The 27,892-nt window shown below is 43.1% G+C and overlaps 1 protein-coding gene across 10 annotated transcripts; it reads right to left on the bottom strand.

Annotated features, from left to right (window-relative positions):
• Nucleotides 1-1,529: 1,529 nt before the first annotated feature.
• On the bottom strand, nucleotides 1,530-27,334 carry LOC118419751 (sodium- and chloride-dependent glycine transporter 1-like). 10 transcript variants are annotated; one of them, XM_035826314.1, is made up of 16 exons: nucleotides 27,168-27,334; nucleotides 22,558-22,635; nucleotides 21,608-21,679; nucleotides 21,078-21,219; nucleotides 15,607-15,738; nucleotides 9,761-10,037; nucleotides 9,272-9,404; nucleotides 8,438-8,572; nucleotides 7,962-8,065; nucleotides 7,423-7,547; nucleotides 6,657-6,769; nucleotides 5,688-5,819; nucleotides 4,460-4,559; nucleotides 2,869-2,969; nucleotides 2,077-2,247; nucleotides 1,530-1,783 (listed from the first exon to the last, which is right to left on the bottom strand). In XM_035826314.1, exons 1-16 carry the CDS (start codon nucleotides 27,177-27,179, stop codon nucleotides 1,643-1,645), a joined length of 1,968 nt encoding a protein of 655 aa, XP_035682207.1. In that variant the 5' UTR covers nucleotides 27,180-27,334; the 3' UTR covers nucleotides 1,530-1,642. The 10 variants fall into 10 exon arrangements, with proteins under 10 accessions (XP_035682207.1, XP_035682208.1, XP_035682211.1 ...); XM_035826315.1 differs by lacking the exon at nucleotides 4,460-4,559 and adding an exon at nucleotides 4,952-5,051; XM_035826318.1 differs by having other exon boundaries at nucleotides 22,558-22,673; nucleotides 27,168-27,318.
• Nucleotides 27,335-27,892: the final 558 nt, after the last annotated feature.

The raw sequence follows: 27,892 nt of genomic DNA on the forward strand, positions 1-27,892 counted from the left end.
TTTCATTCTGCAGTAAAAGAATCTACACAAATAGAGCACAAAGTAATGCTTCTATCCGTCCCGTGTCCTGCTTGGGCTTCCTAACTTCCATTCTATCACATGCTTGATGGCCAGGTCACATTTGTCGTGCGATCGTTGTACGATTTTGATGCCATAGGGTTGTCAAAGGAGGCCGTGACAGAACCAACCACCGACATGGATCCAAAACAGCATTTTGTGTACCAAGACAGTAGAACTTTGCAGGAGACGTACGTTTTTGTCCTCCAAAATGCCCGAATTCGAAGATAGCGATCGTATGCGATGATCGCACGACCTATGTGACCGCGCCCTACGGGTCAGGTCACATTCGTCGTGAAATCGCCATACGATCTACGCACAAACTGAGGACAATCTTGTGATAGTCATGCGTGTGTCGTACACAACTCAGCTACCTTAGATAATCTTTACTTTACTTTACTTTACTTATACTTTACTTAGATAATCTTATGTGGGTGATTCTATCACAGCCTGTTTAAAAAAATTCTTCGGCACCAAAATCGTACGACGGCATACATATACAATGCATGTGAACAAGACATTAATGATACATTCCAGGCAAGAGGCAACGCTACAGAATAAATTAGTTTCAATATTACGATAAAACATACGTACATTCAATATCCAGTCACAATAACTTAAACTACATATATAGTACTTACAAGAACAGTTCTACGGTCGTCTTTTTAAAAACACTTCCTACAGCCAGTTTATTTACAGCGCTTGGTTGATGGATTATGAATTAGTACAAAATATTTCGAGAACTTGTCACATCTAGTTTCATATCATTAAACCTATGTACAACAGGCGAAGACCAATTCAGGCAGGATGTGGAGGAAGGTTATGGCACTGAACTTGGAGAACTAAAAGTTGGTTCTGTTATAGATTTGACATGCTGAGACGAAGATCATGTAACTGCTGGTCTGATAATGTCCCTCAAAATGATAATATTTTTGCAAACCTCGGGTCAAAAATATATTTTTTATTAAGGCGGATCGATCTCTTTCTAAATTGACGTCCTAATCACCAAGCAGATCCTACAGATACAGGGAGGAGCAGAAAGACGTATCTAAAAGATAGCCCCTCCCCGTGCATTTGACCAGTGCCTTCTGCTGTAGGTACTCCGGTAGCCAATACACACTCCTAGGCCAGCTACACTCATTTGTCAGCTTTTGATACCATCATGTGCTTCCGTAGGATCTGCTTGGAGATTGGAATTGTCCGTTTTAAGTCGATTGACGTCAGACTGCTGACGGATTTTGGATGTTTATTTTTACTTCCATGACGTTAGCCCTTTAGTTAGGACAGAGGACGATACCGATTTCAAACAACCCCTGACTCATTACTTACGTCACGTGTCCATGATGACGTCACGAGCCCAGGTTTAGCTATCCTGAAGAAGGCGGAAGGTTAGATATCTTTGATTTAAGTTTCGGCCAGGCTGAACTGACGTTTCTTGTGTTGGAAGAAACTCTGCTGTGATACTGTTCACCAACACAGACGAACGTCAACTTCAATACCCAAATCTATTTCCTTCTGCTCTCCTGACTTGAAATGGTCGACGCCCTCGATGATTGTTTTGTTTCACTGATTATTCTCAGTCTCTTCAGGCGATGTTAGGCGTGTTGTCGGCGTCCCTGTAGTCAGCCAGCGGGATGCCCTTCTTGCTGTACCGCTCGTCCAGCTCCCTGTTCTCCTCCAGATGCGGGCCCCACTCCGGTAGCGGCTTCATAACTTTCCGCACGCGCTGAGGAAAACAACAAAAATACATCTATTCTAGCGAAGGCATTGGCAGTCGAGCTAGTCATATGTTTTTGCCATACTTTTAATAGAATGGCAGAATGACAAAGAAATACTAGAAGCATAGCCTTCATTGCAAATCCTGTGGTTCTTAATTACTGTCGTTTTTTTTTTAATTTTACCTGGTTTTGATTGCTAGGCGGTTCGGATTACAAACAAGATACGATAAAAGGAGGCCCTGTTCCGCTTTTTCGGTGCGAACTTGCAACAGAGCTTGTAACAGAAAAGACACCGCCTTACTTCCATGAAGGTTCCCTCGGCCTTGCAGATGTAGTAGATGCCCGGTAGGGGGATGACGACCAGTGACGTGAGCGTCATGAGCCAGCCCAGCGCCTGTCCGGAGGTCGGGAACTCCAGCCGGCCGCCGTAGATCGCGGGCTTGATGCCGATCAGGTAGAACAGCAGGATCGCCTGGGGACGAGACGGGACGGGTTTTAAAATCGAGAGGCAGGAATACTAGCGATCGCCGTTTTTGTTTACTGGGTATCTGGTAATCTCCAAGCAGATCCTACGGTAGCATAAGATAGTATCAAAAGCTGGCAGAGGAGTGAAGAAGGCTGAGGAGTGCGTTTCGCTACTATGGCAAATGTACACCTCTTGGCTGACTACACTCCTTGGCCAGTTTGGTACTACTAGTATCTTATGCCATTGTAGGATCTGCTTGGAGATTAGGTATCTAGGGTATATACGATTGGTGCCTACCAGAACGTGAGCAGATTAGATTTTTAGTTCATATCTAAATCAGAAAATGAAATTACAAATTGATACATAGATGATTTTTTTGTGATCCACAATCCTTCTGACACATACACAAAACAGACAGAAGGTAAGTTCTTTTACCTCCCCAACCAAATTCAGGTACCCATTTTTACACCCAGGTGAAGTAATGAAGGTCGTGTAAAGTGTCTTTCCCAAGGGCACAACGTCGGGGGCACGGCGGGTATCAAACTCGGAACCTCTAGATCCCGAGCCGAACGCTCTACCAGTTACGCCACGCCCGACGCCACACGCGACGAGGTCTGGATTACTCACCAACAGGACAGCAGGGGTGAGGAACTTCCAGCACAGCCACCACCAGCGGTTCGGCCTGAATCCGATCATCATCTCAATATCCCGGAAAAAGTTGTCCGTTCCTGGAAACATTCACAAGGTCAGGGAAATATGCGTAAACGTGATATAATAATACACCATTAGTTACTTTTATGAAGATTAAACATCCAGGTAAACAATATTCCAATACAATTCAATATCTACAACTGGATAAAAACGGCGTTTTACTTCCGGAGGTTTTGAGGGACATCCATCACTCTTCTGCGTCGTCACTAGAAAGCGTCATTCCAGTGACGCTAAAGAAGAGTGATGGATGTCACTCGAAACCTCAGGAAGTTAATCCCCGTTTTCATCCAGTTGTAGAGATTGGATTGTATTTGAATATTGTTATTAGTTAAATACGTATTATTGGAACAAATTACAAGAAGAAATTAGTAGGATTTTTTAAACAATTGTTGGAAATTAGTCAAATCGTTATTACTCTCAAGTAATTCATCGACATATCAATCACATTACAGTAGAAGCAGTTTAATTGCACACCCCATTTGCAAGTGTATGTCGTGCAATTATCCGGGTGGTGCAACAACGCGAATTTTCCCCTGGACTGCACTGGTTTTGTATCCCGCGAATTAACAGAAGTGTGTGGTAATCCGTTGTGCAATTAACTGGCTTCTACTGTATAATAAGAATGAATGGATTGGATTGGATTGGATTGACTCTTAAACTTGACATGCTTTATTCGGGTGGGGGTGGGGGGGGGGGGGTAAACGTAGATGGAGGTGGAGGAGGGGGAGGGGGCGTAGGTACAGCAGAGCGCGTGTTAGCTGGATTGGAGAAGTTGACGACTGACACCTACCAGGATTGAGGGGTAATTCTAATTTCGGGAAATAGACCACTGAATGACAAGCGACATCTCTACAGGAAAGTGCATGCAGGTGATGGGGAGTGGTCACTTGCTCTTCAGTGGTCTTATTTGGCTTCACGGAGCACAGATTTTTTCGCACGTCAAACGAATCACAAGAACCTATTAAAAACTACCAACATGAATATAGATGAATCTGTTGAAGATGCTGACAACTGTATAGTTGGCGATTTGTAAACATAGCTTTCTAGTAGAAAATGTTTGAAATGGCGCCCACGTGGTGTTTATACCCCATTGAGCATTGCAGCAAAATGGCGTTTCTTCAGGCATTACAGCAGCTATCGGCATTTAACAGTTATTGAAAATTGATGTTTCAAAATAGGCCAAAACTGACAGCGTTTTCTCTCTAAGCTACAAAACATCGTCATCGATATATTTGCATTACCATAAGGGCTTGCATTCGAAAATCATCGGGGTTCCGGAACTATTTGTTAACTCCAACCGCTTTTAATACGTATTTCTATTAGTTTCCTTTTTTCCTTCCTTCCTCTCTCCTTCTCTGTTATAGCAATCGGACTCTACTTTGACAGAACGTTAACCTCCTTGGTCCTCCCTAGCAACGTAAACAAACACGACCACAAACAAGACATTATGAACGGTTTTACGGCGAAAAAAAGTGCTCTGTGCTCCGTCATGTCCAATCAGAACTACCGTAGATCCAGGCGATGACGACACACTCGACCAGACCAATCAGCATCAGGCTGAAGCCGGCTGACCAATCATTCATCAGCTCAACCATGTAATTCCCGCCCTGGGAAAAGGATGCACGGTTACCATGGAAATCAGACGATATTTACGCATAGCGCCACGGACTATGTTCGCGCCAAGATCCTGCTCTGATGAGACGTACACATTTTTCCATTGGCTGACTTTGGTAATTGGCATATGGGTCGTAGAGTTTGTCAGCAAAATTCTTCAAACTTGTGAAAGATTTTTTTGTCTTAACTATTTCAATAGTTCAGTCTATTTCAACATTCAGAACGAAAAATGGAAGACTATAACAAATGGCTTGGTCACTGTGTGGAGACATAAGTTAATGACGACATCCAATCAGAGCAAAGATCCAACGCACGCGTCATTTCCGTTTCCGCAGCAAAGCAAAGCCCTGAAACAAAATGGCGGCGCGGGGTTAAAAGTTATTACCGTAGATCCAGCCAATGGCTATAACCTCGATAAGCCCGATGACCATGAGGCTAAAGCCCGCCGCCCAGTCGTTCATAAGTTCCACCATGTAGTTCCCTCCCTGTGGAAAGGGATGTGTAGAAAAGCAGTGGTTTAAATTAAAGTGGATCGCAAAAACCTGGAAAGGTTCCCTAATATATAATAATGGAATGTAAAATGCACAACGAAAATGGAGGTAGTTTTTGGACAAATGCTAGAATCTCAGAAAGGGGTTTTTATTCTAAAGCCTCTTTGATCATAGCACGGCTGTGGGGTGGCCATGACGCATGACCGTCGATTGTTACATACCATCTTTGGTTACATCAAAACATAATTCTGTGTTTCCTTCGTAACGCAATGGGACTCATTGATGTTAAGCACTATGAAGTTCAGCCCTAGATTGTAGAACTTAGTAATAAACAACTGTCTCACTTCTGATTCGTGTGATAAACACCTGAGTGACAGAAATGAATACCTGTGTCACCTGTTATCCAGATTATAATCACCTACCTCGCCTGTGTGACAGAGACACATGTCACCTAGTGTAACGGCCGATTGTCTCACCTGTGTTATAAAGTAAAATACACCTGCCAGACCACCTGTGTGATATTCAACATTTGTCTGCGCGATGCTAAGGTATTTAATACCTGTCTCATCTGCTTGATAGGTAGTTCACACCTGTCTCACCTGCATGATAGGTATCTAACACCTGTCTCACCTGTGTAATGCAGGGAAGCCCCAGGAGGAAGAAGACGAGGCAGACCAATCCAGTGACCAGCATCCTTTTCGACATGAGTCTCTCCGGAAACTCGTCAATGATTGACGTCACTATCGTCTGAATGATGGCGAACTGGAAAAAATGTGTTTTTTTTAATGAAGACTCATTATTATTATTATTATTATTGCCCTTTTTTTATGTTGGCAGCGAGCGAATTTTATTTTCCAGTACTGCTTGTCGAAGATTACTAAGTAAATAGACATATCAAATTTCAGTTTTAACGACTCCCATAGTTGGTATACTAGTTTCGTGCACTGTGAACTATGCAATAGGTTCATTTCCAATTTCGGTCGCCATTTTGACTATCTTCACGCGAGAGCACAGTCTGTCTGACGAGACCGCGCGAGAGGTTGCACCAAAACGAGACCCGAGCTCGTTGTACCGAGCACGTCACCGGAACGTACTGCGCCTGCGCGAAAAGTATAGACATGCTAAACCTTGCTAAACCCCCGGTTTACTAAAGGGCCGCATTTAAGAAAAGTACGTGCGTATATAAGGGTAAAATCCCGTGTACGTTTTACATGAAACCATGTCTCTAACATATACTGTGCAACAAGCGGGATTTCAATGCAACGTTGACCAAACCAAGTCCCAAAACACCAGGGTTCGCGCAGGCGCAGTACGTTCCGGTGACGTGCTGTTGTACCGTGGCTCAGCTATAAGCACCTAGTCTCCACCAGACTCCGGCCTGCCCACGTAGTAAAAGGTGACCATGGCCAATGCAAGTTAGGAATAAAAGTCCAGTAGGAGTTAACTGGTCTAGGTGTGAACTGGCCGGCCGGCGGATAAACTGCAAAAGACTGACTGAAATCCCATGGCAACTTATTTTTCCATATTTGGCCAAATTCTTTGTCATCTCTTTTGTCATCCAGCTGACACATCTGCTTGGTGACTTTAAGCACCACCCACCTGCGTACCCAGCCCCAGAGACAACAGCATGAAGAAGAAGAGCGCAGACCACAGGGGAGAGATCGGCAGACGGGCCACTGCCTCTGGGTAGGTCACGAAGGCAAGACCAGATCCTACAGAACAAAGAAACGTGAAGTAGCAAACATAAGGAACGACGAATGAAAGCTCATCTTTGTTGGTAGAATCCATAGCTGTTAAGTTTAAATTTCGTTCCAACAAAAAAAAACGATTCGCTGCTGACGTCAACTTCCGACTTCCGGAACATCAGTGAAGCGAATCGTACATATGAAGAAGGTCGACGTGCTTGACCGAAAAATGTATGGTGAGTTTTTCTTCTTTTGTGTTCGAACAAAGTTTAAACTTTACAAGTAAAGAAAGACGGTAGATTAATAACTAGTCGTTGTTTTGGGGTACTTGAAAAAGGCAAACTTGGATTTTTTTATAGAACCCGGATATTTTGTGCAGAGTTCGCTTTCTTTCAACGCAATGAAATTCAGACTTGGATCACGGTTTTGAGTAGGGGGATTGAAGAGGGCAAAAAATTTGGCCCGGAGTCTGACTTTCCTCTTCCTTTTAAAGTGCCCACTATCATCTTGCTGATCATTCTTGTAATGAGAAGGGCAAGGTGTCCAGCACAAAATGTCTTGTTTGAATAAGTTGGAGGCCGTTGACACAATGGTGTCGATGGTAGTGGCTTCAACGGTCACTTGAGGTAGCAAGACTTTTTTGCGACGCCTCAGGGGCGAGCCAAATGGTATATCATTACCTTTATCTGCCACATCCTTGACGTCCACTCCCATCTCGTTCGCCATGAAGCCCAGGATGGAAAAGATTACGAAGCCGGCGTAGATGCTGGTACCGCAGTTAATTGTGGACACGATTATGGAATCTCTGCAGAAACATTGACGGGCAATAAACTTTGACTCAAGGTGTTACGAAGAGAGCAACAGGGTCTTTGTCCTATTTTTAATGCTTTCTTTTTTTTTGGGGGGGGGGGTTCTGTTCTTACTTATTTTCACGAATATCCTGTTTCATACGTCATAGACTATATAGATTTAATTTCTTCTATAAAGCAGACCAGACCAAACGAAATCGAAAAGAAGATGGCGTGCTCACACACGCTCATCCACTCACTCGCACACACACACACACACACACACACACACACACACACACACACACACACACACACAGACACAAACATATACATGCACACTCACACACACTCACACACACACACACACACACACACACACACACACACACACAGAAACAAACACACTCACACACACACTTTACACGTACCTGTAGCAGTTCTGACTGAACCTGTTGTAGCTGGCCATACTGATCAGCCCTCCCCACGCTACTGATAGCGAGAAAAAGATCTGGATACCGGCGTCTCCCCACACCTGCCGGGGCGATACAAGCGACACTCAACGACGTCATAGGACTCAATATATATATATATATATATATATATATATATATATATATATATATATATATATATATAGAGAGAGAGAGAGAGAGAGAGAGAGAGAGAGAGAGAGAGAGAGAGAGTGTGTGTGTGTGTGTGAGAGAGAGAGAGAGAGAGAGAGAGAGAGAGAGAGAGAGATGCATATATATATACATATGTAGGTATAGATAGAGATAGATAGATATATAGGTATAAATATAGGCAACACATCGACAACTCGTGGTACTGCTGTATGTGATTGCAGCACGAAGGCTGCAGTTTGTGAAACGTTCGCATGGTGCGCATTGAGCACACTGAGACCCACCTCCGCGTCCTGCAGTCGGCTGAAGTCTGGCGTGACGTAGAACTTGATGCCGTCGATGGCGCCGTCCATGATGGAACACCGGATCAGCAGGATGGTCAGCACAATGTAGGGGAATGTGGAGGTGAAATACACGACCTATGGGGCAAAGGGTAAAGGTCACCAATTACATGGCAAGACGGTAACATAGACGTACATAAGACAACTTGCGAAGTAAAGGTAATGGCGCCGTCCATGATAGAACACCGGATCAGCAGGATGGTTAGCACGATGTAAGGGACTGTGGAGGTGAAGTACACGACCTATGGGGCAAAGGGTAAAGGTCACCAATATGATGTCATTGTATGATACGCAAAATGTACAAAAATCGGGCCACCATTTTGTTCAGAACAGTCAGACCGCAACATGGGGATCGGGGCGATTCGGCCCTTTACCAACTCAGCCCAACTTGGCCCAACACTCTGGACAACTCGGCCGAACACCCTGGTCCACCCGTAACCAGCGATGTTAGTAACACGCCAGGCTTGTACTAATGTTCATAGACGTTATGCATTGGCGTGAATAACGACGACACATCAGACTATTTCATGTCATCACCAATTCGGTAATTGGGCGTCCAATGATGTTGCTAAAATGAATACCACAGTTAATCAAAACTGCTGAATATTTTCATGAAGGACAGTGAACAGGGACGTTTTGAAACAAATTTATACAGCCACTGACGATCCAGGGAACATTGCTCTCACCTCTACCGTGAAAAAATGCAACGTGCGCCCATAACCACAATTTCGCAGCCTCTAGGAAATGTTATGTATGAATTTGTAGCCTGCTCCCTACCTTCCCTGCGCTCTGCACGCCTTTGATGAGACAGAAGAAGACCAGTAACCAGGCCAGCAGCAGGCACAGACACAGGTACCACACCACCTCACCCGGATAGTCAAACCCTTCTGAGAGCTGCAGCACGCCGTTTCTACACAGACAGGCGGACAGATATGTAATTAAGCAATAGATAAATTTGTCAGTCCAACAAGCAGAAGAATACTGGTTAATACTGGTTTTCAACGTTAAAATACTCTTCTCAACACAAAATGAAAATGTGAAAAAAAATACAGTGGGTTAATTGTGCCCAAATGTTTGCAACCACCTGCAATAGAAATGTGACAAAAATAGTCACATGTGCCCAAAAGTTTGCAACCACCTACGTCCCGTTCCTGACACCTTTGGCAGCTGTTTCTGACGTAAAAACACGTATCTTTAACCCACCAAGATGGCTGATGCCACATTACGTGACTGCGAAGTATAAGAGAAAGGTGCAGTCTACTTTACCTCCAGTATTCCTCGGAAGCACTGACGGGTCTGACGCCCGTGTGGTTGACTGCTGTACCGTTGATGAGGGAAGAGTTGGTGAGGGAAGTGTTGGTCGTGTTGGCGCTTAAGACGGACCGGTCCTGTATGCACGCGTCCGTGTTCCAGGGGTTATTGCAGGTCAACCACGGCAGCGTGGCCGTGAAGGAGGCGAACAGGTAGTACAGGGTGTAGGCGATCACCACGTTGTAGTAGATCCCTACCATCATGGAGATGGCCACCATGGCATAGCCCACTCCTACAGATTCGAAAAAGGAGTGAATGAGCGAATGAATGAATGGTGGAGGAATGAATGAACAGGTAGTACAAGGTGTAGGCTATCACCACGTTGTAGTAGATTCCTACCATCATGGAGATGGCGACCATGGCATAGCCCACTCCTACGGAACCGAAAAAGGAGTGAATGAGCGAATGAATGAATGGTGGAGGATTGAATGAACAGGTAGTACAGGGTGTAGGCTATCAACACGTTGTAGTAGATTCCCACCATCATAGAGATGGCCACCATGGCATAGCCCACTCCTACAGAACGGAGAAAGGAGTGAAAGTATCTGGTATGAGAGAGCAACATGTATGATGGTCCACGCTGTATTGTCCCACCGCTGCCACCAAATGTAGGGGAGCAAAAAGGATGGGACGTACACGCTCTGCGTGCTTGGTCACAACTGTGATGGACAGACCTGAATTCTTGTCCCTCAGCATGGCAACCATGGCATAGCCCACTCCTACAGAACGGAGAAAGGAGTGAAAGTATCTGGTATGAGAGAGCAACATGTATGATGGTCCACGCTGTATTGTCCCACCGCTGCCACCAAATGTAGGGGAGCAAAAAGGATGGGACGTACACGCTCTGCGTGCTTGGTCACAACTGTGATGGACAGACCTGAATTCTTGTCCCTCAGCATGGCGACCATGGCATATCCCACTCCTACAGAACGGAGGGAAGGAATGAATGAAAGCAAGAAACAAATAAATGAATGATAGAAGGAGGGAATGAATGAACAGGTAGTACAGGGTGTAGGCGATCACTACATTGTAGTAGATTCCCACCATCATAGATATGGCGACCATGGCATAGCCCACTCCTACAGGACGGAGAAATGAATGAAAGAACGAGTGAATGAATGGATGAGTGAATGAGTGAATGAATGAATGAATAGTGGAGAAATAATTTAACGCGTAGTACAGGGTGTAGGCGATCACTACATGGTAGTAGATCCCTACCATCATTGAGATGGTCACCATGGCATAGCCCACTCCTACAGAACCGAAAAATGAGTGAATGATTGAGCGAATCAATGAATGGTGGATGGATGAATGAACGGATAGCAAAGGGTGCAGTCGTGCAGATGCACTTGGCACCGGCTCAACCACGTTACAGTAGGTTCCATCCATGATGGACATAGCCAACATGGTATGTTACATTCCTAAACAAAGGTGGGGAGAAATGAACGAATGAGCGAATAGACGAATGAAGGCGATGAAAAATAAATGTAGCTGAGTATATGACAACAACTGACAATGATCAGACTGTAAACTACGGTTAAAGAAGTGAAAGACTTTCTTTTGTTCTGTGTCTTTACGTGGAACGTTGTGTAAGTCTTAACGAAGAAGCTGGAAACAAAAAAAAACAACGGAAGTATCGATGAATTTGTATTTGTAGCAGATCTGCGAATTTGTATTTGTATTGATAATGAACTAGAGTTCGGCGACCTCATACCTCCATGAAAATTTAGAGCTTTCGTAAATTTCATGCAATTGACCAAGACATTAACATAATTTATGCATGGTGTTATTCATCATTGACTAAGGTACACATGTCACAATCATAAAATTCCCATTATTGATCATAAAGCGGTTTTGATTTTTTACATAAATTATGCAAATAAGTTCCTCATTACCATATTTGGTATCTGCTTATATTCCACCTATCATAATTAACATGTGTTACATGTATTGAGGTCCAGTTATTGAAAACAATGGAACTATACAATTTCCCCATTAATTATGCAAATTAAGTCCTCATTTGCATAACATGTATATCATTATGAACATCTTTGCCTAAGCTACCTGCATTCCTAAAATGCAGGCAATCCGTCGTTCCTTTCTGCAGTTATCCTCTTTGGAGTGTATTGACAAAAACGCCCCTGCAGTTCCACAATTAAATGTTAGGGGACTGAAACTTGCCCCACTTTTTCATGACGCTAAAAGCTATCTACGACTTAAATGTCACGACCATATCACGTCCGTGACAAGAGATACATTGAAAAAACTGCTATGATAGAATATTCTCATTAATTATGCAAATGTACTCCTATTTTGCATAATTAGTATTTAATCTCGTACAACATTGTCTAAGGTACTTACATACCAAAAATCATGAAAATCCGTTGTTCCCTTCTCGAGTTATCCTCGTCAGAAGTTTTTGACAAAAATGCCCCTGCTATCCCAAAACTAGACGCTAGGGGGCCCAAACTTATGTCATTTCTTTCTGAGCACAAGAGCTGTCTAATACTAAAAAATCGTGACCATAGCATGTTCAGAACACCGAGATAGCAAAACCGGAAGTTGCACTGCAGTACCAAGGGGAGTCGCTAGGGGGTCCAAAATCTAATCATTTCCAGCTTTTGTCAGACACTACCAACACACCAAGTATGAAACCAATCCACCCAACCGTTCATGAGTTATTTTGTTTACACACACACACACAGACACACAAACGCGGGGTAAAATATAACCTCCATGACATTTCATGGAGGTAACTAAACTTGCCAGACTTCTAAAGCCTTCATGAAAATTAATAGCGCCCCATGCGGGTGCATCATGCGGTGCAGGGACGTGACTTTCGCATGTGTGCTAATATCCTGACATGCACGGACCCGGGTGTACCAGATACTGGCCTAAAAATGTCGAAAACGTCTGCATGGTGGAAACTTACTGACTGTTAGACGACACCACGTGGCTGTCCCATGCACATACCGAATATAAACCATACCAACGGGGTTTCTGGACACCCAAACAGATAAACTTGGCAACGACCCAACTTGGAACATGCTTTGCTCGTGGGATGGTGGTACCAGCTTGTGATGTCTGTATCGACAATTGTGTCTGTATGTGTGTCCGTATGTTCGTCAAGATTCGTACTCAATGGTACCAAAGAGCTTTCTGAACACCAAAGCAGATCCACTTGGCAAAGGCCCAACTTGGAACATGCCCCATGACTTTGCCCGTGAGATTGTGGTGTCAGCTTGTGATGTCTGTATCTGCAATTGTATTTGTATTTTTATGTGTGTCCGTATGTTGATCAAGATTCGTACTCAATGGTTCCAGAGAGCTTTGTGGACACCAAAACAGATGAACTTGGCAAAGACCTAACCTGGAACATGCCCCATGACTTTGCCCGTGAGATTGTGGTGTCAGCTTCCTATGTCTGTATCGGCAATTGTATCTGTACTCAATTCTACGAAAGAGCTTTCTTGTCACCTTGGTAACAGATGCACTTGGCAACGACCCAACTTTGAACGTGCCCTATAGCTTTGCCCGTGGGCTTATGGTGCCAGCTTACGATGTCTTTATCTGCAATTGTATCTGTACGTGTGTCCGTATGTTGAGCAAGATTCGTACTCAATTGTACCAAGAGCTTTCTGGCCACCAAAACAGATGCACTTGGCAACGGCCCAACTTCGAAAATGCCCCATGGCTTTGGGATGGTGGCACCAGCTTGCGATGTCTTTATTTGCAATTTTTATGTGTATCCGTATGTTCATCATGCATATTCGTACTCAATGGTACCAAAGAGTTTTCTGGACACCAAAAACAGATACACTTGGTAACGACCCAACTTGGATTACTGTAAATGCAGAAATGTTCGCGGGGATTCAATTTCGCGGTAGCGGGAAAAAGGACTTTTCGCGGTGGTTTTAATTTCGCGGTAGCACCATGCACTGAAGCCTCTTACTACCATGAAAAAATGTTCGCGGTGGTTTTAAATTCGCGGTAAAGTGGCCACCGTGAAAAACGCGAAAATTAATCCACCGCGAACATTTCTGCATTTACAGTATGTGCCAGAGCTTTGCCCGTGGGATGGTGGTACCAGCTTGCGATGTCTGAATCGGCAATTTGTATTTGTAGAAGTCAGCATCCGTTTGCTGATCAAGATTCGTGTATCACATGGCCGGTAAACCATCTCTTTCTACGATACTCAATTCTGCACTAGGACTAGGACTAGTAGGAGTAAAACTGCTAGGTACAGTTTGTGCGAGGAAACACTGAACTTTTTTTTGTTTTCAGACGTGAACAGAGCACCTTAATTGAGATAAGTAAGAAGTATCTGATTTCAAACGCAAAAAAGCAACTCAGAATCGCGACAAACACAAGTTTAGCTACACATTTTTGCGGCTATGGGTATTTTACGACTTCGTCATTTTGCGGTAACCAAGTTGAATACCTGTCTGCAACCGAGTTGTTGCGCTGTGAAAAATGTCTTTCTGTGACATGTGTTTATCATTCTCCTTTTACCCTGTCAACACGAGGCAAGAGGCTGCCAGTCGCAGCCTTTTCATGATGAAAAACCAAATGTGAACTCAAACATTAACTCATGGGTCAGTTCTTAGAAAAACAAACTGTCTGACTACCCTTCCAAAATAAACGCAACTGAAGCCGACTGCTGCCTATCCCTGCGTCAGGGATCCAAGCAGCAGTATAATCAAACAATGGATGGTGAGTGAGTGAGTGAAAGAATTCAAAGAATGTTTAAGAGAAAAGCAAAACGGAGAAAACTACCAAGTACTGAAATACTAAAGATCTGATGCACTCTTATGCCAGAAAAAGATTGACCACTATATAAACATAGAAAGAGAGAGAAGAGCAATTACAAGAGCCTGCTAGTACAACAGCGCAGCTATAGCAAAATCTTCTCTTTATCTATGGTCCTCTATGGAAAACCGTGTCGCATTAACTGGCTGAAAACATTATAGCCTGAGTACCATCCTCCGTAGTGACCGCTGGCTAAATACTTTCGCTTGCCAACCACGATTGATGTTGTTCAACTACGGAGGATGGTACTCAGGCTAGAACCAGTAGATCGTGTTGTGTCGGTCCCGTTATAAATGATGTTCCTTCAATAGTGTTATACACAGCATGCATGGTCATACATAGGCTGTAAAGCGGTTAGGCAATATAGCAGGCGGGTGGGTACATAAACACTGTATCTGCTTGCCCATCAGAAAGTCTTTAGCGGGGACATAAAACACCCCGCCTGACCCCAGGGTGACCCTAGAACAGGGGAACATTCTTGTGCCCTTGATGACAAACAGAGCAGGTATGCCGGAGGGAATGCCCGGGAGATGGTCGTCCTCCTTGCAGGTCGCATCTGGTCGCTGACAGGAGAGCTACTGTTTCCCGCCAAATGTGAGGCACTTTTCAGACGACACGAGCTACCGTTTCCCGCCAAATATCAAATAGGCACTTTTAGGCGACAGGAGCTACTGTTTCCCGCCAAATCATGAAGCATACTAGTATTTCAGACGAGACGAGTTCCGTTTCCCGCCAAATATAAGGCACTATCAGAGAGAATGAGGTACTGTTTCCCGCCAAATATGAGGCACATTTCAGACGAGCTACTAGTGAGTACTGCTATTTAGACGTATATATATATATATATATATATATATATATATATATATATATATATATATATATATATATATATATATATGTATGTGTGTATGTGTGTCTGTGTGTGTGTGTGTGTATGTGTGTGTGTGTGTGCGCGTATGCATGTAGTTTGCATTTTAGCCATTCCTTACCTTTAAAGATCGGGCTTATTCTCCATATACTGACGGGTCCCAGGCTGGAGAACTGTCCGAAGGCGAGCTCGAGGTAGAACAGAGGCAGCCCGGCAAAGGCCAGCATGAAGATGTACGGGACAAGGAACGCACCTGTGCAGAAATAAAAACATACGTCTAAAATTACGGAAAGATGCAATGCAAATCAATGACAGAGGTATCCAGATGAATTATATTTACACTACATGTCATAAACGTTATTACTACTGCCAGTCAGTTTATACAGACTATGACTCTACGCAAAGGAAACTAAACGACAATGGAGCGAGGCTACAATAATCGTGTAACGTTTGTTTATCTTTATTGGCGGCGTATCCTATCATGATCCGTTTTTTTTAAATAGGTACTTAGGGATATCAAGTCGACGGAATGTCGCTTCAAACTGTAATATTTTGAAAATATTGCAATTCCGTCGAATAAATATTCCTAAATACCCTATTTCTAAAACAACGGATAAATGTTATACCGCGGATAAAGGTGAACTGGCGTTAATGAAAATCTATGTCAATAAATTCTAGATGGATTATATGCCATATACATGCCATACATGTTCAGATAAAAAAAAACACCGTAAATCTAGTATGCCCTTATCCCACTTGATTGAGGTGAAGGCAACAGAATTTGATATTGAGACCTTTGTACCTACTAAAGCCTCTACTTAAAAAGGCTATCCCTGGTTTCCAGGTTGTTATCAATACGATAGTGGTAAGTGCTAGGTTCTGTATAATGTCAAGGTCCCAGCGAGCGGACTTGAGAGTTTGCTGTGTTAATGCCAAATCTAGTCGATCTGTACATACCTACCAGAAATGATGTTTTTCTTACGTACGGCCTCACCCAGAAATGATAAGTACAACTTAAATTTTGAGACACAGCTTCATAGTGTGAAGCCTTTTATATCCTCCAAATTTCAAATCATTGCAGTCATTACTTTTCAGGCATTCGTTTTTTTTTTAATCAGAAGGTAAGTGGCGAGAAAAACACGGGTGAACCGTACCGTACACAGGATTAAAGCCTTGCTTTAATTTTCCAAAATTGAATGCGTTACTCTCTCCATATGCACATATAATTATATATCTATGGCTAACTGAAAAGACCGTGGCTGCCACACACAACAACAAAAAACTATAAACATTCATAAGACGAACGACATAAGTATAAGATTTGTTTGCTGCATTAATTTTTAACCTGAAAAACTGATATCTTTGCCTACGTCTGGCACGTGCTGATCCCATAAGGCCACACAACCGGGAAGTGCTTCCGGTGTCAGGACACAGCCGGGGAAGTGTTTCCGGTCAAACAGCTTTTATTCCAAAGCTTCCGGATATCAAAGGCATTTCCACCGAGGATGGGTGTTTTGTTATGATTGGAGAACCAAGGACAGATTATGAAGAGACAAGGGCACGAAATGTGTCCCCTGTCAAGGACATTAGTTCTTTCACTAGACAATACGTTCAACTTAGTACGACACACCAAAGATTACAATTAAGGTATCACGTTCAATGGCGGACACCAATGAAAACATAACCGGGCACATTTGTCGTTTGATCATGAACCTAAAGGCATTCTCTTCATATCAGTTGTGCATATGTCGTTCAATATCTGCTGCCTGGCGGTCACGTCCAACACTTGGAACAGAGACAACAACAATAGACCTAGTATCACTTTACTCTGGGACACCAGTTATGTCTTGTGAACAACTAGATTACGTAAATCCTTTGGCTCAAAACGCGGGTTGCCCTGCCAAAATTGAAGGTCATTCACATCTATATTTTAGGGCCGAGTAGTAACTTTCCAAAAGGTTCAAAGATTGTAACCGCTTCCAAACTAGGCATATGCGCATACGGTGGTACTTGCCAAAAGTTGTAACATGCCAGAATATCTAAGCGTTGTAACCATTCAGAGTATTCAGAGGTTGCACAACCTTACAACATTTTCAGACACTGTATCTTTCCAAAACATTTAGGGATTGCAACATTCCAAAATAGACTGGAGTGGTGAATTGTCAAAATATAATGTGTTAGAGCCGTGCCAAATGTTGTAACAGAATAAAAAAAGAGATGGAACTATTAAAAGTATTATATGAGGCGTAATATTTCTCCAGAAATATCGAGGGCTTGTAATCATAAAAAAATCTAAGTCTAATAGACTAATTTCTCCGAAAAACGATCTTGAGTAAATATTGCTATTGTTTGTGAACAAAATAAATAAGTGTTGTCATATGCATTATATGGTTGTCATGTGCATTATATGGTTTGTAACGTTTAACACTAAAATATCAACGTTAAGAATATCACTGGATACGAATCGTATTCAGGTGGTATTCAATATTCATGTCTTAAAGTCCGAATATGCGTATACATGCAAAAGAACAAGCTGTATATGCCTTTTTACACATTTGTACAGTTAACAGTTTATGGTAAATATCTCTCTGTATCAGGTGTTACGATCAAATTTCTGTATACACGTTGACAAATTTATCAAACGTTTATTACTTGACGGAATAGTTTTTAGTCATATTTTACTGAGACAAATAACGATATCTTAAGTCACGTTTGCTAAGTTGATACGAGTGTAAATTTGTATCCTGTCTACGCCTTTTGTGGGGGACGATTGTATCACAATTACTCCACGTTTACACGCAGGTAAATGCCTCCGTAACCAACCAATAGTGGAATGGCTGCGCCGAGGTTACGACAACTTACGGGGACGGGCACAAAAGAAAACGCTGAATCACACGCGCTGTTAATGTTTCACCGAGAGGGATTATTAGCGACTTAACAGGTTTTGAATGCCTGTTCATAATGTCAAAGCTATTGGGTCACATTGAATTTACCATCGGATGTACAGGATAAGGGAACACAATGGCTAATAAACCGGTAGGCCTACCAACTACTAAGCACCTATAATACCGGCTCAGAAAAGTATAAGAAATAGTCATGCCTTCAAAACCTTCCAGAATTATCACCCCAGAATATATTGGTTAAAAAGTTTATATTTTCCTAGAAGTATTGCAGAGTGGAATTTTTCACTAGATAGCTTTAAACAATGGCCGCAGCCAGACAGGTGTGACAGGTATTTCAGTGTAATATACGTAACTGCTGGAGTGTTACGACAAGGGCAGTTATACCGACTCGTTTCTCATCTTGGGAGTATATTCAACAATATTTTTCAATTGTTCCTTAATATATACATTTTTCTTCCAATGTGAAGCTTACATTGAAATTTATAAAATGCTGGCATATTTGTTTGAATCGTGCATCATTTGGGGACACTGACCAATCCGCATATTCGTGATGGAATTTTCCACATCTAAAGTTTCATAACCGCGCATGCGCCTGAAGAGTCCAACCTGTTCTCTGGTGTGATGGAAGTTTCCGTGACACAAACTTGTGATGTTGAAAGTTGAGACTTGATCGATCCATTTATAGCCTCTCGTCGTGCCGGACGACCACTTAGCCATGTCCATATGCTGCGCCATTTCTCACCTCTGCCGACAGGTCGTGCTTATGGCAGTGACATGGGAATGAGTGGGGGTCGTCGCACCCTGTCACACGGATCCGGATGACTGGGAGGAGGAGGGAGGGGGGGGGGGGGCATTGACGGTGTAAAACTTCTCAACAGTTGCTGCGCGTTCTGGCCATCGAAGTAAACTTCAAACTCATAGATGAAGAACTGTAGGGAACAGGTAAAACTCAAATTGCAAAGCTGTAGTGAAAAAAAAGTCCCCATCCAAAGCAACAATTTGCGCTTGTTTTCAATATCTGACGAATAGCCTGCATTGCAAAAATTTCCGTTATTGGCAAATGTCGGTGACCTGCCAGCTGTAGGTTTGGGGCATTGACTATTTCACATGTCCATCTAGTATCTACCATCTATATGTTGCAGGAAAAACGAACAACTCTGAGTAACTTCCAACCAGATGTATACCTCTTGCTTTTGTTCTCTATATTTCTTGGCGGCCTTAGAGTGCATTTCTATTGTTTTTCGAAAGACAAAACTTACATATACTATTATACGGATCTCTTAGCACGCTGGGAAAAACTGAGAGCTAGAAGTAATCCAGAGCTCAAACAAGATCGCACAGGGCAGAGAAGGCTACGACGCATGCGCATTGTCGAGGCAATGTGTTGTTTGACTTCTGCGTTACCCAAAGTTCTTTTTTTCCGTGTCCGGTAAGAATATCTATGTTGCAAAGACGTGGATGTCACAAGCTGAGGAACGACTTTTGACATGTCATTTTCCTACGACCAGAAACAGAAAATTTTGAGAATTAAGATTTTCCTCTTGTGAACCAACCCCAAGTACTACATTTAGCAAGAGGGTTGTATAGGGCTTTAAGTTTTTAACAAGAGTTCACTGACCTGAAATGAACCATTTTTCACCCCTTAACTACTTAAACTTTAAAGTCCAAAGGACAAATCTGGCGTCATTCCAGAAAACGCATTAGGTCACTGTTATAATAAACTGTCATTATTAGTATTACAGGCCGTAGTTGCTGTTGTTTTCTAAAAACTCCATTCCAAAATTTACTATGTTTCTCTACAACAAGTGCAACTCCAGAAATTCATTTTACATATGTTGGTGGAAAAGCATAACAAGTAGAACCCATTACAAACATATGCTTCCCTTCCCATGATGTTGACCGTACCGGTACTTTGCGCATGACGTCACCGTCACATCGCCCTGTAGGGTAGCGGCGGCGGGCCCTTTGATGTTTGTCCGGTTCGCGCCACTTCAAACATCGTCTGAACGTTATCACAACAGACGGCTTCCCGTCTGTCAGCTGCCGGGTGCATTACCGGTCTTAATCGTTCAAACACCTTCACACTCGCGGTGGCACACATTTCAACAGTAGAGTCTGCACATTTCCTCACCTCTATGGTAAACATGGAAGGCCCGGCCTGACCGTCTGCATGGGAACCAACTCATGTCTACCAGGTATTAGAAGCTCCAGTCGTAACCATGAAAACCTAATCGTTTCCAATTTGATAGCCGTAACCATGGAAATCCAGCCGTAATCATGGAAACCCAGCCGTAACCATGAAAACCTACCCAAACCCGCCTATTTTGTAGTATGTGTAAGGGAATCGCCAGGCGTAACCATGCCAACCTACAACTTACCTCCTTTAGCCATTACCATTGAAACCGACTCACCATGGAAACCTAACCGTAACCATGGGGACCGACTCACCCCGTTGGTCGTAACTATGGGAACCTAGCTGTAACCATTGCCAACCTAACGGCAACCATGGGTACCGATTCTATGGGAACCCAACTTATATACCATAGGAACCAACTCACCCCCGTTGGCCATAACCATGGGAATTAGGCTGTAACCATGGGAACCTAACCGTAGCCATGGCAACTGACTCACCCTCTGTATACTGGCCGTAACCATGGGAATGAAGCTGCAACCATAGAAACCGACTCACCTCCGCCATTCTTGTAGCACAGGTAAGGGAAGCGCCAGACGTTTCCCAGTCCGACGGCATAACTGATACAGGACAGCAGGAAGTCCAGTTTCCCGGTCCACTCTGGTCTCTCTTCTCCATTATCTTCCTTCGCTTCTTTGGCCTGAAAAAATAAAATCAAACTCATCAAATAGACTACGGAGCTGCAGTTTATAAGGAAGCTGCTAGGGGACCCAAAATTAGATCACTGCATCCTTCGGCGGTCGAGGTTCATTCACAAACACAGAATTGTGAAAAGCCAAGCATACATTTTTGTGCTGCCAGTCCTGGATATAATGATTGAAAGAAGCAAAGTTCAGGATAAGAAGAGAAGCCGCCCTCCATCAAACGACACACAGAATTAATCTCCAAGCAGATCCTACCGGAGCAGATGGCTACCGGAGCCAATGCACACTCCAACTAGGCTGGCTACACTCCTTTGCCAGCTTTTGATGCTATCTTATGCTACCGTAGGATCTGCTTGGAGATTAACACAGAATGAATTCAGATACCGCTCGCGCTCTGGACTTCTGTCGTACGTACTGTACGAACTTTCTTCTAGCTTGTCTCTTCTGTTTGGGGCCCTATATCATAGGAAAAATTAGACAGAACAATATTCACTACATAATGATTGAAATTACAGAAAAGCAAATCTTTTAGGTAGGCGGGTAGTGGTGTTGTAAAGCATTGTATCCGAAGTTTTTTTAAGCATTCATGCAGCCCATTATAATGGAAACTTTCCTTAAATAATAGGATTAAAAGAAATAAAAATGAACACTGCTACACTATATTCATTTCTGTTATAATGATAGGTAAGACGGTCTGTTTGTTTCCGTTGAGCTTGTGCAGATTTGTTCCTTATCTAGTTCTAAAAGAACCATCAAAACTGACACTAAACGAGACAAGAAAAAAATGTGTAGTTGTTGGAGTATGGCAGAGCCGAGGATATTGTCTATAAACAGATCGGCAGCGTAAAAGCAGGACAAAATCCATGTGACGCAAGGGATCGTCAGGTATATGTTGACGAAATGGAGTCATGAGCATACTTGACACCAATGACATTATACCAAGACTCGTATTTTCAAATATTCTTTTCGCTTGGTAGAACTAAGATCATATGCATTAAGATAACCCATTCGCTTAAAAATTAAGCGTTATGAAAGGAAAAGAAAATATTTTAAAGACGGGCGACGTTACAGGCCTCCATGCACTATTGTTGTCCTATTGGAGTCCAATGGGTCACGTGACCGCAAGTTGGTCTTCCCATGTTGAAATTCTGCAAGTTTGATGCCAAGTTGCTTCCCTACGGGAGTTCATTCACTTAGGTTAGCTTAGGCTAGCAATCGCTGTTCTTGTTTCCACTGCCTTTATTTCAGCCCCAAATTACATTAGCATTTTGTTAGTTACTATAACGTGACGATCCCTTAGGCGTGACGTGGTTACCATGGGGACCGGTGGTTACCATGGGGATCTGACTCCGATTGACAGCTGTGTTGTACGACACCCTGGTCGGTGCTAGGTATAGGCCCTGTCGTTTTTCCTGTTTGGACCGAGAAGGGAGTGCCGATCACCTTTTTTCTTCATCAGGAAAGTAGATGTAACGTTAACTGTTAGTATTTAAAGCCTGTTAGTTAGCAAGGTACGGCCAACATTGTCTGTGCAGCACAATCCCTCACTTTCACCCTATGGAGGCATTCGCCACCAGCTCGAAAAGCCTGGCACTTAAGGCCTACGTCACATTTCCAAACCGGTGCCCGGCCGGGCAGCTTTCGGGAATGAAAAGTATGATATAAAAGACACCAAACTACATGTACAAGTTAAGAAAAAAGTCGTGGGTATTATTTGTGTATATTTATACGTATGCATTTCTATTCTTCGTTTCTACAAACAGTCCGACCGGGCCCCAGTTTGATGCTTAACCTTATCATGTGACCTAGGTAGTAAGTAGCGGTTGGTCGGTTTTCGTTAACGTTTTTCAAGGTTTATACCGTTTCAGAAAAGTTTTTTGTGGGATTTGATAACAGAAGTACCATTGACACTCCTGACCTGACCACACAACAAGCATGCCGGTGACATGATGATGTAATAGCATTGTCAATACGGTCAGTGCCCCCAACACTTCAAGCAGAGGTTGATTTTTTTTTGGGGGGGGGGGCTAATCACCTTTTTATTATACATGTATGCCGTTTTTGACATGGGATTTGCAGACAGAAAAAAGGCATTTACGCGTGTATATGCAAAGAAAAAGTCACGGATTTCCCCCATCGACCTCTGGTTGTCTACTTGGAGACCCAACATCCAAAACCACACCCCGACCCAACACTTACCGAGAGGTCAATCACTCAGTCAAGATATATGCACAACGATTGCATCAGGTACAATGACTATCTGTATGGCAAATAACACGTATGACGTATTACTAACAACTAAAAGATACATTAGTGTACTAATCTAACATCAGTACCCAGTAAAACATATAGTGGCATAGTGCGTTTCACATTCTTGTGGCACGACCTCTTTTACATAGCATTATGTACATGCCTGGCGTATGACGTCCTGTGTGCCCCCCTCCCCACCCCTTACATGACTGACGCGTGGCGGCCTGTAGGAGTGTGCGGGCAGCGCTGACACTCGTGTGAGGTCGATCTAGACACAAATCATCTGCCAAACGTGGAAGATCCTGGATACAGGGACAATCCATACTTAGAAAATAGAATCTAGAGGCCGTTAGATTCCCGCGGCCATACCTATTATCATCTATCTCCTTTTCCAGTCGCACAACTAAAATTTGTAAAAGAACGAAAACCAGCATCCCATGTCAGATGTAACAGTTTCATCATCTGACATTGTCTGTAAGGACGCTGTCATGCTCGTCATAAGTCGTCCTACGATTATTTTGTCGTATAATCAAATGTCACGCAGTCTGTCTGTGCTGTGTAACAACCAGCCGTCGACAAGGATAAAGACTGTCGTATACGATGCATGTACGACTATAATGGCCGTTCATATGCCGAACAGAATTCAGCTGTTACCGAGAATGGTTTCCTTTTTGTCGGTGGTTGGTTCTGTCTCAGGCTGTCCGAACATCCGGCCGCTACAGTCGGGTTTCATATGTTCAACTTGTTGGAGGAAACGGCGAATTCGAAGTGTAGCATACCACACCAACCCGAACCCCACACTTCCGTTGCCTCAAAACTCTACTTTGTTGATTCAGCGTCCCCTCATCAATTGTATGTACGGTAACTGCAGGCTCGCCCATCCATTACTATGGAAATATCTAAATATTCCAGAGTATAAATCAACCGGTATTATAACCGTCCTCCGGCGTAACACACCGGCTTCACTGGCACGCGTCGGCAGCTGGTCATATTAATTGAACGACCTGTCATACCATTATATATTCAGCCCATACACGGCACTTAAGATATCTACCACAATTGCTGATAAGCTATCAAAAGGAATTTCTTGACATTGCTTTACCGAACAAAAGAACTTTGAACACCTACGTGAGTCCACAACACTCATATGACATATAGATTGTGGTTGTGGTCGTGACTCTAGATTTGCTAAGTCAGCATTGATAAGGTTACTTACATGTACTTGTTGCAATGAATGTGTTTTGTTTTCATTTCAGAGACACGTGCATAGCTACATGTATGTAGAGCTTGATTATAAGATACTCATGTAATTTGATTTGGTATTGAGAGGATAATTTTGACTCCCACACTTTCTAACGACGCTTGTTCACTGCGTGGATCAAGAGAGTCAATCATATGGGTTACAACAAGGGTTCTCCATCCGACCAACCTCCCTAGCATACTCTTAGAGCCTGTCCTATTGCACTCGGTTCACGTGGAGGCTGGCAACATGACAGGCTGGGTGCAATAGAACTGATATGTCATTATTATGCCATCTCGTATAGCCTATAAGAAGGCTATCTTCAGACCACCTGAAACGTGATGGTTGTTGTGACGACCGTTTGCGATTGTACGACGATCCTATGAATATCGTGCGACAGGAGTGACAAGGCCTTTACAGGAAGCACAACAATGGATGCTCAAGTCGAATCCTGTCACTCAAAGTCCCCCAAATCCTTATTCTCGCTTGTGAATAAATGCCGTACCTTCGTTAGTATATTTCGAAAGTGTATGTTACAATAAAAGTGAGTTGTATTCAAATTACGATGACAGTTAGGTGATAACGTCATACTGGCACTGATAACTCATTGTACATTTGAAGCTTCTTAAGCGTGTCCTATATGGAGGATGACTGGATGAGTAAGTTTATTATATTTTCTAATAGCGCACAGATCTATAGAGAGAGTTAAGAGTCTAAAGAACCATTGACCGAACAAGACAGAGATCTTTGCGTGACCATTTACTGTTGTCTTTGCATCGCCCGAACCACTGGTGGCCGGATATTTTGGTCCACCGTCCCAAATCTGTCTCTTCCATCAAGAGAAGACTTTAACCGCCGCCGCTGAGTTGTTTTACCGGTAGCCATGTGTGTGTGTTTCTGTGGGACCGACAGAAAGTGGCAAATCGTTTATCTTTCCTCCACAGATGGCGCGAAACTGCCGCGCCGGTAATCACAACAACCGCCACGTTGCGGCAAACTGTCGTCTGATTCAACGCATCCAAACGTAACCAACTTCTGATGGCTCAAGTTCTTGAAGACTAACATGTGTGTATGTGTCTGTCACTGTAGCTACTTAGTATTGCTAGTAAGTCAACAGTCAAGCCACAAGTTCAGAACAAAATCTGCAAAAGTAGATATAGCATTTTAAATGGTTATAAACGATTGGAGAAAGTTGGGTAAAAGACAAAACTGGAAAGGTACAGTAGACTCTACGGAGTACAAAAGTTGTCTGTCATTTCCAGATACATGTACGAAGATGAAATAAAAGTAAGTTACAAATACATGAAGTTATAACTTGCGAATCCATTGGATCGTTTTCCTTGTCTATTTCCTTTTATTTCATATTTTTGAGGCAGTCAGATCATCTCTGTAAGATTTTACTTAACGTTACGTCTCGAATTTACAAACACATACAAAACTTGAAGTGGATTTTTCCTCTCCTGTAAGATATTTACGTATTGGGTTGAGTGCTGTGGCTTATGTTTGAAACCTGAGCCTGATTAATAGTTTTGGTAGCCTAAGGTCGTGCCCCGCCTATCGTATGTTCCAAATATCCCGTCCGCAGCAGAAATATGATATCAATTTTATATTTATCCCAACGGGGCAATATAAACCCGTTTGCGTACCGTCCAGGGCGTCACAGCGGGAGCTAGCCCACCCCAGAACTCTACCTTGTGACATACATACTCATCATAGTAAGCAATTTTCAACTTAAAGCTAAAATCGTTTTACGTATTAGAAGAACACAGAAGGCCTAAAATCGCCTGTCAAAGTACACCCCAAAACAAACCCCGGTCCCTTTTCGTTGTGAAGCTAGAAAGGAATTGAGTCCATACCCATATCGGCATCGCACGCACTGTACGTGTAACTGTAAGCTTAAGGGAACTGTGTGGCCCTACTTTGTCACTGGGTCAGCCAAATGCAAACGTTTTTATCGACATAATGTCGTCCAACAAAGCTTTAAGCGACAGCAACACGCTAATGCGTGTGTTTCTGGCTGTCGGAGAGGTCACTTTGACAAATGGGTTTAACTGTCCAGGGACGCTTACTCCAAGCGCTGGTGTCAAGCCGCTGCCATGCCTGTCGACATGGCATGAGTTAGCTACCTCGTGGCACACAGATGCAAACACAACATCCAGCTTTTTACACTTTTCAAGAAAACATTTGTCAAATTTGTAACCAGATTCCAGTTGCACAATCCTTGTAGCAATATGGCATACAGACAGCACTATACTAAACGGGTTATATGGCGGGTATTTGTTGGCAGTGTTTACTACAATGGTAGATCATAGATAACACAGCACAACGCCACATGCTTGTGATACTATACTCTATAAGACCGGCAACTACAGTCCAAATTTCAACTTGACTTTCCGGAAGGTCATACGGGCGGGAAACCAAGGGAATACCCTTGAAAGAGGACGTTGTTTTTACCTTGTCCGCCATGTCTGCAGCTCTCCAGTGCCAGTCCGAGTCGGCGGTGTTGTGGCGTGTTTCACCGGCAAGTTTCCTGACGGACGCGTCACGAGGACTGACGGGTCAGGCACTGCCCTGGGAACGATATAATGTCAGACGGCCGTGCTCGACTGCACCGCTACAACTGACGCTCTGAAAGGGGGTTTAGCGAAACGTAAAAGCCAATAAACTATTTCCCAAGCCCCCATATCTCTAACAAAATCTTAATTGCTCTTCCAGATTCGAAGAATACACCAAATATTTTCGATGGTATGAGAATGAACTGCGAACAATTTTTATTACATTCTTATCAGAAATCAAGCGTCCGGAAAACCTTTTTCATACCCTCTAAAAAACTCTGACCGGACGTGGTTTTAATCTTCTCAGGATGGAAAGGGGGTACTAGGGACAAAACATTGCTTACAATATTTGTACTACTACGAGGGTGACGTAATGTCGAATCACCGTGATCATGCACTTTCTATATACATGTATATATTCGTATACAATCATATATTTATCTCGGGTAATCTATAGTATAGGGTGACTATTCAGAAAACTTTTATTCGTTTTTTTTTTTCATTTGAGCGAGTGAAACTATATCAAAAATACAAATGTACAATGGCCACCTATGCCTTTCGGCAAATATTAAATAGTGATGGTATCAAGCTAGTTTTAACGTAGATACAAAGACTACGTTCAAA

The sequence above is a fragment of the Branchiostoma floridae genome, chromosome 7 (genome assembly GCF_000003815.2).
Source record: "Branchiostoma floridae strain S238N-H82 chromosome 7, Bfl_VNyyK, whole genome shotgun sequence".
In the NCBI taxonomy this organism is placed as follows: domain Eukaryota; kingdom Metazoa; phylum Chordata; class Leptocardii; order Amphioxiformes; family Branchiostomatidae; genus Branchiostoma; species Branchiostoma floridae.

Excerpts from the sequence above, each read along its gene's own strand:
- LOC118419751 (XM_035826314.1), bottom strand. Across the intron at positions 21,220-21,607 it reads AGAAGTCCAGAGCGCGAGCG|GCCAAAGAAGCGAAGGAAGA; the intron begins GTATCTGAATTC and ends TTATTTTTTCAG. Across the intron at positions 4,560-5,687 it reads GGCTTCCCTGCATTACACAG|GGCGGGAATTACATGGTTGA; the intron begins GTGAGACAGGTG and ends TCCTTTTCCCAG.